Source organism: Dromiciops gliroides, chromosome 3, assembly GCF_019393635.1.
Source record: "Dromiciops gliroides isolate mDroGli1 chromosome 3, mDroGli1.pri, whole genome shotgun sequence".
NCBI lineage: Eukaryota > Metazoa > Chordata > Mammalia > Microbiotheria > Microbiotheriidae > Dromiciops > Dromiciops gliroides.
In genome coordinates this window covers 45,655,908-45,673,825 of record NC_057863.1, presented here as the reverse complement: position 1 = coordinate 45,673,825, position 17,918 = coordinate 45,655,908, and the positions used below count along the sequence as shown (strand labels likewise).

The 17,918-nt window shown below is 44.2% G+C and overlaps 1 protein-coding gene across 1 annotated transcript in view; it reads left to right on the top strand.

The window, feature by feature from the left end:
* The first annotated feature begins 214 nt into the window (after positions 1–214).
* The window catches only part of MED12L (mediator complex subunit 12L), a 389,065-nt gene continuing 371,361 nt past the window's right edge, over positions 215–17,918 (top strand). Inside the window, 3 exon segments of the mRNA XM_043991447.1 lie at positions 215–323; positions 560–881; positions 1,421–1,718. Coding sequence (XP_043847382.1) covers positions 1,620–1,718 — 99 coding nt within the window. The 5' untranslated portion in view covers positions 215–323; positions 560–881; positions 1,421–1,619.

Below are 17,918 nucleotides of genomic sequence, written 5' to 3'. Positions count from 1 at the left end.
TGAGAAACTCCTCGGCGGCTCTAGCAGCCGGGGAGCTGGGCATGCTCAGTAAGCCCGGGCTGCTTTTGGGGCGCAAGCCGGCCGCTCGGGCTCGCCACGGGGCCGTGGGGGAGAGGGAACCGCTGGCAGCGCGGGGGCACTGGCCGCTGCCACCCCGCCTGCAGCTTGCAGGCGATGGGCAAAGTTTCCGGCGTCTCGCACGCACCGAACGAGCGCCCGGGGTCCAGCGGGGGTACTGCAATGGTGGCTGCGGCAGCCGGGGGGCCGCCGCCACGGCCACGGTCACGGCCACTGGCCCCTTCCCTGTAGCCGGTGACCAACAGGTAAACTGTTGCCGGGGAGGTGGAAGAAGAGGAGGAGGGGGAGGGGGAAGGGGAAGGGGGGATGGTGGAGGTGAGGAGCTGCGGCAATGGGGGGGGGAGTGTGAGAGGAGGAGGATGGAGCGGGGAGGGTGCGGTGGGGGGGGGGGGCGACTGGGGAAGCCTGCAGGCTTCACCCGGCACTGATCGCAGCTCCTCCTCCACCTCCTCCTCCTCCTCCCGACCCCGCCTGTGCCCAGTGAGCCCCTGGAGGGGCGCCGAAAGGGTTAAGCCGGCTCTAGGCCCCCGCGAGAACTCCCCCGTGCATTCTGCCGCGGCGGCCGCTCGGTGGAACCGCGGTCCGCTCAGCTCCGCTCCTCTCCTCTGCTCTCCTCCCGGCTCCTTTCCTCCTCTCCCCGGCAGCGGCGGGCTCGGATGCTCCTGCGCGAGGGAGGCTCGCAGGCGTCTTCGAGGGACCAGCCGGCTTCCCTGCAGCCGAGCATCCCTCCGCCCCCCGCCCCGCCTGCCCCTTTCCTCCTCCTCCTCAGTCCCCCGCCCCCCGCGGGCCTCCGCACTGGCCAGGTCGGTGTCCAGGTGACAGCATCCAGGGCCCCGGCGGGAGGCGGTGAGGAGAGGCGGCGGGGGGGGGGGGGAGAGCCGGCGGTGCCTACGGGGAGCTGGGAGCTAGGGCTGCGCCTGGAGGGAAGGGGAGGGCAGGGCAGGGCAGGGGAGGGCAGGGCATGGTTGCTCCCCGCAGCAGCGGCAGCGACAGCCCCCTACTCTGTCTAGAGCTCTAGGCGCCCCACCAATACTTCAGCTCGAGGCTCGGCTGCAAAGAAAAGTTTTTTTGAATTTTTCCTCCCTCCCCAGCCCTGAAGTGGGTCAGGCTGGGCTGGGGTCTTCAAGGGGTCACAGAAGTACCCCGCTTCCTCCAGCCCGGCCCCCTCCAGGAGGTAAGAGGAGGAAAAGGGGTAGACCGAGGGCTGAGGTCTGGACCCCCTTCTCAGAAAGCCGGGGGCTGGGGAGGGAGCGAGGCAGGCGGGGGGTGGGGGGCGGCGGGAGCGTCGGGGGCAGTGCGTGCGGCGGGCTGCTCAATTGCTGTGGGTGTCTGTCTGTTTCAGGCGGCGGCGGCAGCAGTGGCAGCAGCAGCAGCAGCATCCAACCTGCTCATTCCTGCAGCGAGAGGGAGAGAGAGAAGGAGAGGAGGAGAGAGGGAGGGAGAGAGGAGGGAGTCTGTCTGCAAAGTGCTGCTCCCTGGTGCTCAGAGGCGGCTGCTCCATCTCCAACTCTCATTCATTTCTCCGGTTAACATGAGAGATCATGGCCGCCTTCGGGCTTCTCAGTTATGAGCAGAGACCTCTGAAACGACCCCGGCTCGGGCCGCCTGATGTCTACCCGCAGGACCCAAAGCAGAAGGAGGTAAGCGAGGCTGCCGACGCCTCCCTTCCCCTTTCAGTGCCCGTCCTCCGCACCCCCCCCCTCCCAAGTGCCAGGGCTCTGCAGCGCTGACCTGGGGCCAAGTTTGCCCAGCGGGCATCCGAAGTAGTGAAGGGAGGGGGAGGGGGGCAGAATGGAGAGCGTGCTGGGTGGGGAAGGGTTGTCAGGGGGTGGAGGCTGGTGCAGGGTGCCAGGGCCCATGCCAGCGCCAGGTGGGGGGCACGGGAAGGCAAAGCCGCGGGCTTAGGGTTGCTGTCAGTGAAAGCATTGAACTGTGAAGCTACTCATCTGCATGTGGTCGCCTCCCTCCTCTTCCTGGGCCTTTCACCGCTTCTGGAGATTTTCTCCTGTTTAATTTGCTCCTGGCCTCCCCTCTCCGACTTCCTATCCGCTATCTCTTGCTCCCCCACCTCTTTAGAGAATCCTCGTAAACTTTTGAAAAATGTTGGAATGCAATTCAGGGCATCCAGTACGGGGACTTGGATTTTGCGCTACCAGAAGAGAAGGGAATAAAACCCCTTCTTTTTTCTGCCTGCCTGGTATATCCTCATGTTTGGGAGAGGCATAAACTTCGAAATGGGAAGGATTTCCTAAAACCCTCTTTTTGCGTCCCCCATCCTCCAAAATGAAGGTTGTTAGAGAGAAACCCCCATTTTTGTGTGTAGAGGCTTAATGGACAGCTGATTTGCATTTGCAAATTGAACCTCGTTAGCTCAGGTAAGTCTGAGTTGGAGGCAAAGGAATGGTCAGGAGGTATTTTAAAATTTCATTTCCCTGCCAGATTTCTCTAAATAAAATTAAAGGCTGAAATCTTGCCTCCCTACTTTGGGTGCCACCAACGGGAACGGTAAAGGGTGTATATGCCATTTTGTAGCCTTGTAAGTGTATGATGCTGCTGTTCCTGCAACAGCAACAGCAGCAGCAGCAAATAAGTAATTATGTAACAATTGACTAGGTGTAATCATCACCCTTTGCTACAATTTGTCAGGGGACCTTTTTTTTTTCATCACCTGCTCCCAGCCGTACCTTATAGCGCCGCTGTCAATTGTACATCCTTTGTTTTTTTTTTCATCCCCTCTCTCATCTCAAACAATAACTGTTAGCTCTTATTTTCTTTCACCTCTTATTTTCCAGAAATTTTTAATTCATGCCTACAAGTTTATAACTCATGACCACTACACATAGAACTTGGTAAATTAAATACCAGCCTGTCTCTCTAACTTTGGAGAACGTAAATTTGTACGACCCACAGAAAAGTTGATGGGGGGGAGGGGGAGGGAGAGAGGGATTGCCCGTTTTGGTTTAAACTTGATTATTTGCTAATGTGATTGTAAAGTAGTGTGGCCCCAGGCTGGTGCTAACTCTCGATTAAGTCTGAGCTGCTGTAAGGAATCCTGATGGAAATTCACAGGTAGGTTCTTTGGTTGGGCCTTCCCTGTAGCAGCGAGAGAGAAAGGAGGGGAGGAGAGGGGGAGGGGAGCGAGGGACTGATGGACCCAGCCGTCTGTTGGTGCTTTGTGTGAATTTGAGTTGATTCTGCAAATTCCTTTCTTCCCTTTTCACTTACTCCCACCCCGACTTTCCCCAAACAAGCTAATTGCTATGTAGTAGAATTAGAAACAAAATATCACCTTGAGGTAAGGAGAGAACTTGGCCAGGTTGGATTTGGGGTGAGGAAGATCTGGGTTCAAGTTCTGCTTTGCCAACAACTTTGTAGCTTTGTGGCTATTGGCAAGTTATTTACTTTCATTTGTGCCTCAAGCAACTCCCCAGTGATTATCTGCCCTCCCTAGGCAATTGCTAGGCCTAAGGTGAAAAAAAAAGTTGCAAACGTGTATACTACTTGAAGTTGTAGAAGGTGAGTGGGATGGGAAGTACACCCACTGACCCCTGTAACAGAGACTCAAGGAGAAAGGAGGCCAAAGCACTGATTTTATTTCTTTCAAAAGAAAGGTGTACCACACTCACTGGGACAACCAGGAGGTGTGACACACCGGGATTAGGAAACCAAGCAGTTTTCATACTCTTTACAGACGTCTAATTTGAGCAAAATGCGGTAATTGGGTTCAGCAATAAATCATTCTCCTGGAATGTTCAGTGATAAGTCTCTCTCCTGGAATGTTCAGCGATAAGTCTCTCTCCTGGGTCAGAGTGCCCCAGCCATAGATTATTTTGCAAAATTTTCTGTTTCTGCAACAATGTATCATGTCTACATAATGTCTCGGTGTAGACTCTATGAAGCAATTTTTAAGTTGATATGCCTATATTTAGAAAGGGGGATAGTAGCTTCCCGTTATTGCCTCTCTCTAGAAAAAAAAAAAAACAGAGAGAGAGAGAGAGAGAGAGAAACAGGGAGCTCTAAGGGGCTTTAAGACTTTGAGATCAGATCACTAGGCCGAAGGGGGGGGGGGGCACTTTCCATCTCAGTGGAGGGTCATATCCCTATGTCCCTCTCAAAGGGAATAGGGACTTTTAATGATTGGCTGTTAATAACACTGACATTGTTTTAATCTTTTAGCCAATATAATCAACTACATCTGCCCAATTGTAGGAAGGTAGATGATTTTGGTTTTAATGGGTATATTCAAAACTGGTATATTGTGCTCTGTATATTTCTACGATGGGAAAATACATTTGGCAATTTGTTGTTCAATTGTGTCTCCAACTCTTTGTGACCCCATTTGAGATTTTCTTGGAAGAGATACAGGAGTGGTTTGCATTTCCTTCTTCAACTTATTTTACAGATAAGGAAACCGAGGCAGACAGGGTTAAGTGACTTGTCCAGGTTCACACAGCTAGGAGGTTGGAGGCCAGGTTTGAGCTCAGGTTTCCTGACTCCAGGCCCAGCAGCATTCTATCCATTGTACAATCCAGCTGCTTTAGCAATACTAACATAAGGATAATATACTTATCTTTTTTTTTTTCCCCAAAGAAGAAGGGGCGCTCTCCTTTTTGGTGATATGACTACACAGACACACAATTGCTCCTCCATTGGGGCCCCATAGTGAAAGGGCATAAAATACTCCTATTGCGTCAGCATGTTTCCCCTCTTTCCATTGGGCCCTCTTCCTTGTGATACTGGGCTCTTATACCTCCTTGGAGGTCAAGGACAGGAGCCTTCTATTTCCTCTGTATCCCCTAATATCTTGTATATTCTTTATAATTAGGGTAGGAATATAGTTGGAGAACTGAAAGGCTGCTAGTTTTCCTCATTTCTCTCTGTCTCTCTCTGGTTCTCTCTGTCTCTGTCTCTGTCTCTGTCTCTGTCTCTCTCTCTCTCACACCCAAGGTGAGGTGGGAAACAGATTTCCCCTATGGTTTTAACTTGGAAAAGTTGTCTTTCAGAGGCATCATGGTCTTCCCCAACTTCTTTGGAAAGAACATTGAACTACAAGGAAGAAAAGCTGAGTCTGAGTTGACCATCACTTACTAGTTGTATGACCCTGGACAAGTCAATAAAATTCTCAGCCATAGTTTTGTTTTCTGTAAAATGGGGATAATAATTGCATCTGCTCTCAGAATTGTCTGTGAAGGTTTTGCAAACCTCAAAGACACATAAATAGTAGACTTAACTCCCTGAATGTCAGGTTTCTCTTTGCCAAGAGATGGTTAATACTTGGATTATTAATCCTCACTATAATATAGAATATATACAATATAATATAACAGGACTTTTGACAATATCATTTTTAAAAACCTGGATCAGTAATATTCTTGTTTTAATTAATTCCCCCCTGAGGAAGCTTCCACTATGTATTGGTATTGGCATTTGCTCAGCAATTTACAATCTCTGTGAGTCTTTGAGGTTGTCTGTCCTTGAGTCAGTCAACATTTACCAGCTCTAAATCCTGGGGATAAAAAGAAATGGCAAGGGGCAGCTAGGTGGTTCAGTGGATAGAGCACTGGCCCTGGAGTCAGGAGTACCTGAGTTCAAATCCGGCCTCAGACACTTAACACTTACTAGCTGTGTGAACCTGGGCAAGTCACTTAACCCCAATTGCCTCACTAAAAATAAATAAATAAATTTAATTTAAAAAGAAATGGCAAAAATTGAGCCCCTGCCCTCAGGGAACTCATAGTCTAATGAGGGAGATCACCTGCAGAAAATTCTATGTATAGGATTTGTTCAATGTATACGGAGTGGAAGGTGATCTATGAGGATAGGCACTAATCTAAAAGACTTCTCTGGTATTTTGAGACTTGAACCTTTTTCATCTTCCCCCACTGTGTACTCAAAAAAAAAATAATAATGAAAGAGGTAGGCAGCCCACCTCTGTAGCAAAAGACAGGTGGAGTTTGTCATTGATTTTCATTATGGTGCCTCAGTGTCCTCAGAGAATAAGTAGTGATCCCCTTTCTCTTCCACTCAAGAGAAACTGTACATTTTGGGCTGGGAGAATGAATTATGCTTTATTAGAATCAGGTCTTCAGAGTCATGAGGGATGGGGTGCTAGAGTAATCCTGGACCATTTCTCCCAAGACTTGAAAGCTCTAGATCACCTTTGATTTCCCCCCCCCCCACACACACTTTCTGCCCACTCTAGAACTGACAATATTTATATAAAGCTTCAAGCATCTTATTCATTTAATTATTGAGCAACTGTCACACAGCATCTGGGTGTCTGTTACCAAAGTTTAAGTAGTGCACATGTCCAAATGGCTTAACTGCTCCCCATCCTCCCTCAAGCCCATTTATTATAATAGAACTATTTTTCTCAAGTCATACTTTGGTCTTGAGCTTCCCACAAGGCTAGTGTGGCCTTTGCAGTGCTTCTGCTGCCAATCTTCCCTGCCCTGAAGTAATCAGGATTGGGATCTTCTGCACCCATTCCTTGGCTCTTAGGGGGCCCTTGTTGGGAATGGGGAACCTCCCATGAAGCAGGGGGTTAATGTGGGGTACAGCCAGTCTTTTGTATTTTTTGTTCTGCTGGGAAATGGGAAATGGTTGTGCTTGGAGAGGATCTGAAGTCTTGTTTGAGAAAGCTGGTGAAATATCTGATGATGAAACCAGGTTAATACTCAGGAGATCCAAATTTCCTTCAATACTTCAGGACTCTGACTTTTTTCAATAACAACAACACTAATCAGTAACAACAATAGTAGTTAATATTTACATAATTCTTTAAGCTTTGAAAATTACTTAGTAAACATTATATCACTTGTTCTTTCCAGCAACCTGTGAGATAGATGCCACTATTAGCCCCGCTTTGAGGATTATAATGCTGCTGCTGCTGCTAAGCTAGCCTTTTGATATCTCTTTAAGGTTTTTTTGTTTGTTTGTTTTTTGTTTCTTGTGGGTTTTGGGTTTTGTTTTTTTTTTTTTTTGGTGAGGCAATTGGGGTTAAGCGACTTGCCAAGTGTTAAGTGTCTGAGGCTGGATTTGAACTCTAGTCCTCCTGACTCCAGGGCCGGTGCTCTATCCACTGCGACACCTAGCTGCCCTCCCTTTAAAGTTTTTAAAATGCTTTACAACTTAAGTTTCACTACAACTCTGCGATTGTTATCTCCAGGCTCAGGGAAATTAAGGAACTTGCCCAGTCTCACACAGCTAGTAAGTAAGTACCTGAGAAGGCAGAATTTGAACTCAAGTTCTTCCTAACTCCAGGTCCAGGGCTCTTATCTATTGCCTTACCAAGGACCAGACCGTCTTTTAAAGAGGCCTTTGAGAGCTTCTGTGGATTTAGTTGGGTAAGTTTTTGTTGTTGTTGTTTTTTAAATGAGGGGATAGAGTGGTGAGTTTGGAATCTGGAAGACCTGGGTTCAAAACTAGCCTTGGGACATTAACTATGAGACAAGTAAGTTTAATAGGTGCATCTGCCTTCCTGGGTTGTAGGAACTAAATGAGATAATGAATGAATGAATGAGAAAGAAAGAAAGAAAGAAAAAGAAAGAGCTCAATGGTAAGCACTGGGGATACAATTATAAAAGCCAAGGTCCCTGCCCTGAGGCCATCTTCTCAAAGCTGGAAACAACCCCCTGAGGAAGTAATGGCCTTGGTGGGGTACTCTGGTTTTCACTGTGAACTGTATTGATGAGTCATTCTCTAGGTGAGTTCGATTCACTTACCTTTTCCTGTACCTATAGGGCTATTGATTTGATTATGTAAAAACACTTTGCAAATCTTAAGGCACTATAGAAATCAGCTGTTATTTTGAAAAATTAGGTTCTTATTTGACAGACACATAGTTCTATCTCATCTCTCTGTATCTCTTATGTACTTCAAGTTGTCTCATTTTTAAAATAGAGGCTTCTTGAGGATAGGGACTGTTCTTTTACCTTTCTCTATCGCCAGTGCTTAGTACATACTAAATATTTAGTAAATGCTTATTGATGGAGTTGGTTCTGGCTCTATATTGAAAGCTTTTCAGACTTAGTAGAACCTGTCAGACATATTTCTTTGGGCATAGTCTTTTTAAATAATGGTAGTATTTATACTGGGATTGAAGGTTTGAAAAGCACTTTACATATATTATCTCATTTGGTCCTCACAACAACCCTGTGAGGTAAGTGCTATTGTTATCTCATTTTACAGATAAGGAAATTGAGGCCGAGGGAATCGATGTGCTCAGGGTCACACAGCTAAGTGTCAGAGCCAGAATTTGGAGCTAGCACTCAGTCACCATCCCTACATACCAGGATGAGACAACAAGGGAATGATTTTATTTTATTTTATTTTTTCAAGGGAATGATTTGAATGGATAAATGCTATCAGAAAACAGCATAACATCCTGCATGTATTCAGTCATTTCCATGTTGTACGTCAGGCTGAATTATTGAAAGCAGGGACTGTTTTGCCTTTCTTCGAACCCCAGCCTTAGCACACTATCTGGTACATAGTAGATACTTACTACTTATGCACTTTGAAGTCAATAAGCATTATTTGGGGAGGGTCTGTGTAAGTACAAGGTGCTAAGGATCATGTAGTTGAATGAGTTGGTATTTCTATTAAAGTCCCTGGACAGCTCAAGCAATTTGAAAATGGATACTTCAGGGTTGTAGGGACCATATGTGATGAGACCTAAGAATTTTAAGATGATTCTCCTTTACTACTCACTCTTTGGTGAGGTTTTAGAATGTACTTTTGTGTTTCATATGTAAGAAAGAATTGGAGAAATTGGAAAGGTTCCACGGAGGAAAAGTGAAAATAATTAAGGGTTATAAAATAGAATCTTTGAGCAAAGATGAAAGAAACTGGGCTTATTTAGCCGGGAGGAAAGGTTACAGAAGGGTGAATATTAAAAAGTGGAGTGAAGAGAAGGTCAAGGAAAGTTTGGAGAAAAAGCATCTGTGTCTTGAATGGAGAAAAGGACAGGAAGGGGAAAAAGACTTGACTCAGAGAATTTCAGAGCTGGAGGAGACTTCAATGGGCACCACCTAACCTAGCCCACACCTGAAAAAATGATGCCGAAAGCTCTGCAGGGAGGAGGGAGCCATAGCTACACTGTGGGGGCTGGACAGAACAAGCCTGTCTCATGATATTCAACCATGGAGACCATGGCCCTATGACTTAGCATCCCCAGTATCTTCATATGACATGAACTTGAGGTCTTTCCATGTGAGGGTTGCCTGCCTTTCAATGCTTGCCAGGTTATCACTGTCCTCTCTAGATGTTGATGTTCAACATTGAACAGAGTACTCCAGATATAGTTCGAAGTTAGTTGTCTTTGATTCATCCCATAAGAGGAGATTTGGGGCTTGGAGGTCTTGGACCTTTGACTGATGACCGATGAGCTGGTAGAAAGAATCCTGTCCTCTGTGTGTGTGTGTGTGTGTGTGGGGGGGGGATTCTTTTACTTTGTTTCTGCACAGTCTAATACCACTAGTAAAGGTGTTGTCTTCTATGAAAGGCTTAGACCATATTTCTCAAACTTTTTCCACCATGTGACCAAATGAGGATTGTAGGAATATAAGACCATTGCAGAGATAGCTGGATGGCACAGTGCAGTTGGCAACACACTGAAGCTTGAATCCTACCTCAAACACTTAGTTGTGTGAACCTGGCCCAGTTCTCTGAGCCTCAGTTTCTTTTGTAAAATGGGGAGATTAACAATAGGATCTGCTTCTCAAGTTGAGAATTTGTAAAACATTTAAAAAACCTCAGAGGGCTAGCCAAAAGCTAGTTATCATCATCAATGTTATTAGAGTCCCCCAATAGTACCCCAATAATATCCTTGGGTTCTTGGTCAGCTGGAGCTTGGTTAGGACTGATTTGGGACCTAATTATCACTGAAACTGAAGAGAACACATTTCTTGAACTTAAATTTCTAGGAAGGGAACTTGGGGGAGTGGGAAAGGAATAAGAAATGCTGCCTGACTTTGAACAAAAGACCCTACAACCCTGAAGTATCCATTTTCAAATTGCTTGAGCTGGCCAGGGACTTTATATATGATCCTCATTTTATAGATGGGAAGGGAACAAGGGAACAAGGGAATGGAACCAGAATTTAAGCACCTACTATTGTACTGTGCTAAGGATTTTACTGATATCTCATTTGCAACAACCTTTTTTGATAAATACTATTATAATGCCCATTTGAGGAACCAGGCCTAGATAGATTGATTCAACAATGTAAATGAAATCACCATTCTAGTAAGAACTGGTCGAGAGCCCAGAATACAGCTCTCCTGATTCTCAGACCAGTCAGATCCAAACCAAGGGGAATTGCTTAAGGGGCAACTATTATTAGTGTGCTGTGCTATCTTCCTCATAGTCTAGGGCCCAAGGAATTCCCCTGGCAGCTTCCCTTTGAATGAATAGGAAATATTGATCATGCTGTTCCCACCTGTATGACCTTAGGCAAATCTTTTTCAGCTCTTAATACCCCACTTCTCTCCTTCATCTTGAAAATGAAGGAACTCAGGGGCAGCTAGATGGTCTAGTGGATAGAGCACCTGCTCTGGAGTCAGGAGGACCCGAGTTCAAATTTGGTTGCAGACACTTAACACTTACTTAGCTGTGTGACCCTGGGCAAGTCACTTAAGCCCAATTGCCTCACCAAAAAAAAAAAATAAAATAAAAAAAAATGAAGGTACTCTGATTTCTGAAGTCCTTTTGAGGTCTAAATTCTGTAACATGCTGTTCAGATGTGTGTAGGAGACTCTTTGTGGGTTTGAGATTTCCATTCCACACTTTTTTCCTTCAATTGAGGATTGATGCATCTTGTGGGACTTTTTGTCCATTTCTTCCTATAAGACCTCCTAGGCCCATGGTTCTGAACCTTTTTGTGAGTCATGGACCCCTAAATCGGGTGAAGCTTATATGGATGTCTCCTTAGAACTACATAAAATGAAATACATAGGATTTCAAAGCAAATCAACTATATTGTAATACAGGTTCCAATATTTATATTAAAAAGTTCATACAGACTAATATGGAAATGTGTTATACATGATTGCATATGTGTAACCTATATTGGATTGCTTACCACTGGGGTGGGAGAGAGAGGGAGAAAAGAGGGAAGAGGGATAGAATTTGGAATTCATAACTTTAAAAAATGGAATGTTTTTGTATGGAATTGAGGGAAAAATAAAATATTATTTTTAAAAATACTATTTAAAATAATATTTGTTGAGCTCTTAAAGTCCCAGATTAAGGATGCCTGCTCCAGTTCCTTCCCGCCGCACCCCCCCACCCCCACCCAGGGCGATGAGGATTAAGTGACTTGCCCAGGGTCACACAACTAGTAAGTGTCAAGTGTTTGAGGCCAAATTTGAATTCAGGTCCTCTGAAATCCGGGGCCAGTGCTTTATCTACTGCGCCACATAGCTGCTTCCTAGTTCTTTTAATATTTTGTGGATAACAGTGAAATATGTAGGCTACTTCTATGAAATTTTCTTGAAGTTGGGATCGGAAGAAGATTCTACTGTATAGTGTAGTCAACAAGAATTTTTTAAGCTATTACTGTGTGCTAGGTTCTGTGAATGCAAACAAAAGCAGAGAGACAGTACCTGTCTTCAAGGAGCTTATATAGAGAAGGAGCTCTGATAGGGTGGCAGTGGGGAGATAATTCACGGAAATAAGCTCAGAGTCCAGGAAGGGAGAAGATGAAGGTACCCAATTGGGGGAGAGGATATTGTAGGAAAACCTGGGGGTAGCTAGGAGACTCAGTGAATAGAGCACAGGCACTGGAGTCAGAAGGACCTGAGTTCAAATCTCTACAATTCGTTCAGCCCTTCCCCTTTTTTGTTTACCCCTTTCCCGTGTTTGCAGTTCTTTCTTTGGTACTATGGAAAAGAGCCAAGCTCATGAATTTTGGAGATCTCTGTTTCCTTTTCTAGGTTTACTGTCCTTTTAGAGAGTTATAGAAGTTTCCCAGGAATCAAAGTGTAGCTTGCTGCAACTCTGTAGTTTGTAGACACTATTCTCTCCCCTTTTTGAAAATTGGGACATTTGTCCATTTTCAGATGTAAGGACCTAAAATTCTAGCTGTGATGTGTAAAATCTAATGAGTGGTCACAAATTAAAAAGTGTATAGCACCAATCTTTGGACATTAAGTATTTATTAAAATATATTAGGGGTTAGTAAAGAGAAACAGGTGGATAAAGTATGAGATTTGCCTGCTCTCCCTATCCTGCCTGTCTCTGCTGTCAAGCCCTTGTCCGGAAATGACAAGGACCTCCATCCCCTGTTGCTTCTCTCAGAAACTCCCTCTGAAATAGGAAACAGGGCCGTCCACACACAACTCAAAGCTAATTGGCTGGTAACACTGATTGACAGGACCCACAGGTGGCAGACATCACTTCCCGATGCTGATCTGACCTTCAAAACCCCAGAAAGGTCACTTCCGGATGCCAAAGTCACATGGTTTCTTTTCAGGCCAGAGCTCACAATGTCCCTCCCAGCAGGGGGTGTCGTTCCAATTCTCACAATCCCCCCTATGATTCATGCGAAGAAACATGGTTTCTTCACATGAAGCAATAATGTTACAGACACCTATGACTAACAAAGTAAAGGGAATGAATGAAAAGAGAGAAAAAGAAATTGAGTGATGCATTGAGAAAGGCTAAAGGAGGCACTCCCCTATTAGCAGGTGAACATTACAAATCAAAAACTACCCTTTAATAAGTGGACATTATAAACAGTATATACAGTGTGGAAAAGGAAAACAGGAAAATATCCATTTAAGTCTTTGGAAGTCTTTTCTCAGATGATTCTTGGGATATCATCTAGGTGTATTTGTGGAATGGAAGTCTTTCAGGTGATTCAGATGCTGGTAATCAGCCAGGAAAATTTCCTACAAAATTGAGCTTAACACAACTTTAAATAACTTTGCCAATAATCAAATCAAACAATGAGAGTTCTCAAAAAAAAGCAAAAAACAAACCAGGTCTAGGGAAATTCAGAATCTTAGTTGTTACACATGAAACATATAATAAAAACAAAAAATTGAAACATTCTCTAAAACTTAATATTACTACACTCCTCTGAAACTTAATATTACTATACATACCTGTTGTTGAGCTCTTATTGTCCTGCACCATTTTTTCAAAGATCTTGATACTGGCCAACATCTCAACCATCATATCTCTTACTTCCTTTAGTGCTTGCTCCAAGATGCAAGATCATCTGTACCAAGGGATTTGAACATTCAAAAAGTCTTTTACATTCCAGTCACTTTCTCTTTGTCCAGTCGAGCCAAGTTGACGAGTATTAATTAAGTACCTACTGTCTGCCAGGAACTGGGAATATAGGACTTCCCAGTCTAATGGGGAAGATAACATGCAAACATCTATGTACAAACAAGGTGCTGCATTTTCTTATTCTAAAATCATCCTTCAATGTCTCATCTTGGTATGTGGGTGATTTTTTTGGCAGCCTAGTGGATAGAGTCCAACCTGTATTGAACAACAATTCCTTAAAAGAAAACAACAAAACACTGGATAGATAATTTTCCAGTTTTCTCATGAAGAAGTGCAATGATTGACTTACAGACCCTGAGACAGCTCATTCTACTTTTGGACCTCTTTAATTGTCAGGAATTTTTTTCTTTCTTATACAAGTTGAAATATGCCCTTCTGCAATTCCTGCTCATTGATTTTACTTTGGTGCCAAGTAAAACAACTTTACTCCCATTCATGTCACAGCTCTTTAAATATACTCCAATAACTTCCCTTGTTCTGGATGGTATCCATCTATATTAATAAAGAGCATGTTGACTTTATTGGTGGCCTTGTTACCCTGCTTAGCTTGTGATCCACTTAAAAGTCTCTTTCTCTTTCCACGTGACTTGAGGAGCTACATCTCTTCCTATCCTATACTTGTGTAGTTGATTTTTTGGACCCAAGTTTTGGACTTTCCTTGTATCTAGTAATTATTACCTGTTGAGAGCTTTCTGAATTCCAGCTCTGTTATCTAACACATTTGAAATCTGCAATCTGTCAACACCATCATCTAAACCATTGATAAAAATGTTGAAGAAAGCTGAGTCAAAAATAGAAACCTCTGACACTCATTCTACTGGAGAATTCTCTCCAGGCTGGTCATCAATCCATTTATAATCCAATTATAAATGGGCTTGTTCAATTCCATTCAACAAAAACTTACTAGGTACCTCTGATATGTAAGACATTGTGCTATGTCCTGAAGATAGAAAGATATAACAAAAAAGTCCTTGCCTTAAAGAGTTTATATTCCCCTCTGTGGGGGCAGGGGATATAATATGTACACAAGTAATTTGATGAAAGTGTAGACAGAGTAATGCAGTTTTGCTTCTACCTCCCTCTCTTCTCCCATTCTCTTCTCCCACATTTTTGCATCTCATTTACAAGGACATCATGGGAAACTGTGCCTCATGTGAAGTGCCATTGTGCTAAGTCTGTGGCCAATCTACTAACCATGTCACAAAAGGAAATGAGCTTAGTCTGCCATGAGTGGTTTTTAATGGACCATGCTGTCTCATAGTGATTACCATCTCCCTTCCAAAGGAAACCATCCTTTTCACAATATGTTGGAATATTTTTGAGGAATTTTGAAAATCATAACATTGTCTTGCTTTGAAAGAGGGCTTAGTTCAGTAGATGCCAACTGTGGGTGATGGGACGACTATTTAGTTGAACCCACTATGAAACGTAGTAAGACACTAGAATCCAAATGAAGCTAGAATTGATTTATTGCTGCCTTTCTAATGACCTTCCTCAAATGAGAAATAGGAAAGAGGCAGACATAAATCTGTCTTTTTTTTTAAAGTGGCAGATGTGAAGGTTGTGTAAGCTCTTTATCATACCGCTTTAGAAGATATCTTTGTCTTGTAAGGGGAGGCATGAATCTCCTCTTGCTGATAAATTTGCAAAATTTTGTCTTACCCATCCATTCTGATTCCTCTCCTAGAATGACCCATACCTCTTCCTACTTTGGTCCCTTTTACAAGTATCTATTAGAACCTGCCAACCATATAGATACCAGTTCCTGTGATTTTTTTACATGATGGTCTTGTTGGGTGTCAGTAAGGGGACATACCAGGCTTCTAGGAGAAGTTAGGTTAAGTGTGGGGATCACACTTCAGTGGATTGGGGGAAAGTCATCATAAGGAAACAATTATTGAGCAATGGTGACAGATAGTGGAGATTCAAAGATAAAAGCCTTGGGATCTGCCTACTCTCAAGGACCTTACCATACAGATGGGGAGACAGGATGTGTGTGTGTGTCTGTCTGTGTGTAAGCCCTCTACAGGACAAGCTATCACACGCAAAAGAGTCAGACGTACATTAAGTCATAGGGCCAGTAAGCAGGGTCTGGGAATACTTCATGGAGCTATTGAATCGGGCCTTGGACTCATATGATGAGGAAACTAGGAGGAAGGGAAGGCATTCTTAAGGGGAAAGTTGTGAGTAAATGTGCAGAAACAGTGGTTTGTTTAGGGGATGAATAGTCCAATAACTTGGCTGCAAGAGAAGGTCCATGTAATAGAGTAATAGGTGATAACGTCGACATAGGAACAGGAATTTTACTCTGCTGGTAAACTGTCATGGTTCAGGAAGCATTTCTTATATAGTTTAAACTGATTTTAAATTTTGGTAACTAGAAACACTTTTTTTTTTCTAATGCCCTAGAGAGTATTATGACTTGAGGCCTTGGCTGAATTACTTTGTGTTGTGAAAAATCCTCTTGGGAGAATCGTTGACTGATTTTGTGTCTGGAATTTTTGTATTTTGAATTTTCTCAAAGAAATCTGAATTGGGGGGTCAGAAGAGCCAGATTGGAAACCTGCTTATGCTACTTACTATCTGCATTGGAATGTAACTTTCTTGAGAGTAGTGATTGTTCTATCCTTTGTATTTGAATCCTCAGCATCTAGGTAGGTGCCTGGCACACAGTAGGCACTTAGCTTCTTGAGAGAGCATAGTCAGTCTTGGGCTTTTCTTTGTATTCCTGGATTCCTGGTGCTTAGCACGGTGCAAGTGCTTAATAAATGCTTGTTGACTGACTGACTGACTGACTTATTGATAGTGTGATCATGAGAAAAGTTGCTTCATCTTTTTTGGGGGGGGAGGGGGTCCTCTGCAAAATAGGGGTTAGCTCATCCAATCATCCTAAGGGCTCTCCAGTTCTAAATGTACTATCCTAATGTACGTCCACCCACATGTTATCTTCTCAAGTGTAAAATGATGACAGAGGGAGAAGCCAGTAGAGTGTGGCTTTGGATCTCATCGTCCACTTTCTTTAAATCTCCAGGTTTATGTTTTAATTTACATGGATCATGCTTAAAATAACATCTAAGCTGTTAAGGTAGGATGCAGGTAGGATGATATTTCACAGTCTGCTGGTGAGGTTTCAGACAACTCATCAGGGACCTTGAACTCTGTAACTAGAGGAAATGAAACTCAATTGGGAAGGATATTGTTTCTACCTATTCCTCCATTAGCCACCCCACTCTCCTTACTGGGATTCAAACCCCAGTCTTCTCACTACTATTCAGGATTCTTTGTGAAACTTCAGTATACAGAAATATGGACATGGAATCCACTAACAGTCCTCCCAGGAGAAGATAGCCGCAAGCCTGCTTTGCAATTGAGGAAAACTGAGGCTGCCTTGGGTGAGCCTACCTGCTTTCAAAGGTCCTAGCTCTCCTTGGGATTCATGCCTTGAGGGACTGTTGGAAAGGCCTGCATATAAAAGTGGGACATTAAAAGCAACAGAAACTCAACTGGGGGGGGGGGTGATTTGTTCTCCCTCCAACCTTTATCTGTGTCCTGGATGGATCATTACCTTCAGAATATACACTCCTGAAGGTCCAACATGTTTTCTCTTTGTTCTTCAAAGCGCATGGGCTCATCCATGGCCATTTTGCCTGTGGGTGCTTGATGAATATTAATTGTGGCTGAAGACCAGGGCTTTGATCCTTTTTGGTATGTGTGAAGTATGTAGGAGATTCGTGGGGTAAACCGTCTTTTCAGATACCTAGAAAAATAACCTTTGCCTGCCGTGCCTGCCTGCCTTCCCTCCTTCCCTCCTCCCTTCCTTCCCTTCTTCCTTCCATGTTTATTCATTTAATTCCTTCAGTGAATATTACTTGAGTGTTCAGGTGCTCAGCTGCAACCGCTATGGTCAGAAAGGACCTGGGAGTATTCAGCTTGGAGAAGAAAAGACTTGGGGCAGGAAGGCTAATTGGCTTTTCTTCTGTGTAGGCTGTGCTGTAGAAAAGGATTACATTTTTTCTGTTTGGCCCCAGAGCACAGAACTAGGAGGGACGAGTGAAAGTTTCAGGTCTGAAGTGAGGGAAACACTTAGTAATGAGCAGAGCTGTCCCAAAGCAGGCTGGGGTATCTACTGAAGGAAGTGGCTTTCCTGACTTTGGAGGCCTTGGACCAGGGGCTGGCAGACAGAAACAGAATTGTCCCTCAGGCCATTGAGATCCTCTGTGTCCTGTGGCTCAAGGTACTATGTTAGAGGTCTGTGAGGGACATAAAGATATTGAGGACACAGACCCTGTACCCAAGGAGCTTACAGTCTGGTAGGGGGGAACAAGACATATTCAAATAACTCCCCTATAAAGCAGTATGTGACATCATCTTTGAGGTATGGCCTTGATGATGACTTAGTAATGAGCAGAGCTGTCCCAAAGCAGGCTGGGGTATCTACTGAAGGAAGTGGCTTTCCTGACTTTGGAGGCCTTGGACCAGGGGCTGGCAGACAGAAACAGAATTGTCCCTCAGGCCATTGAGATCCTCTGTGTCCTGTGGCT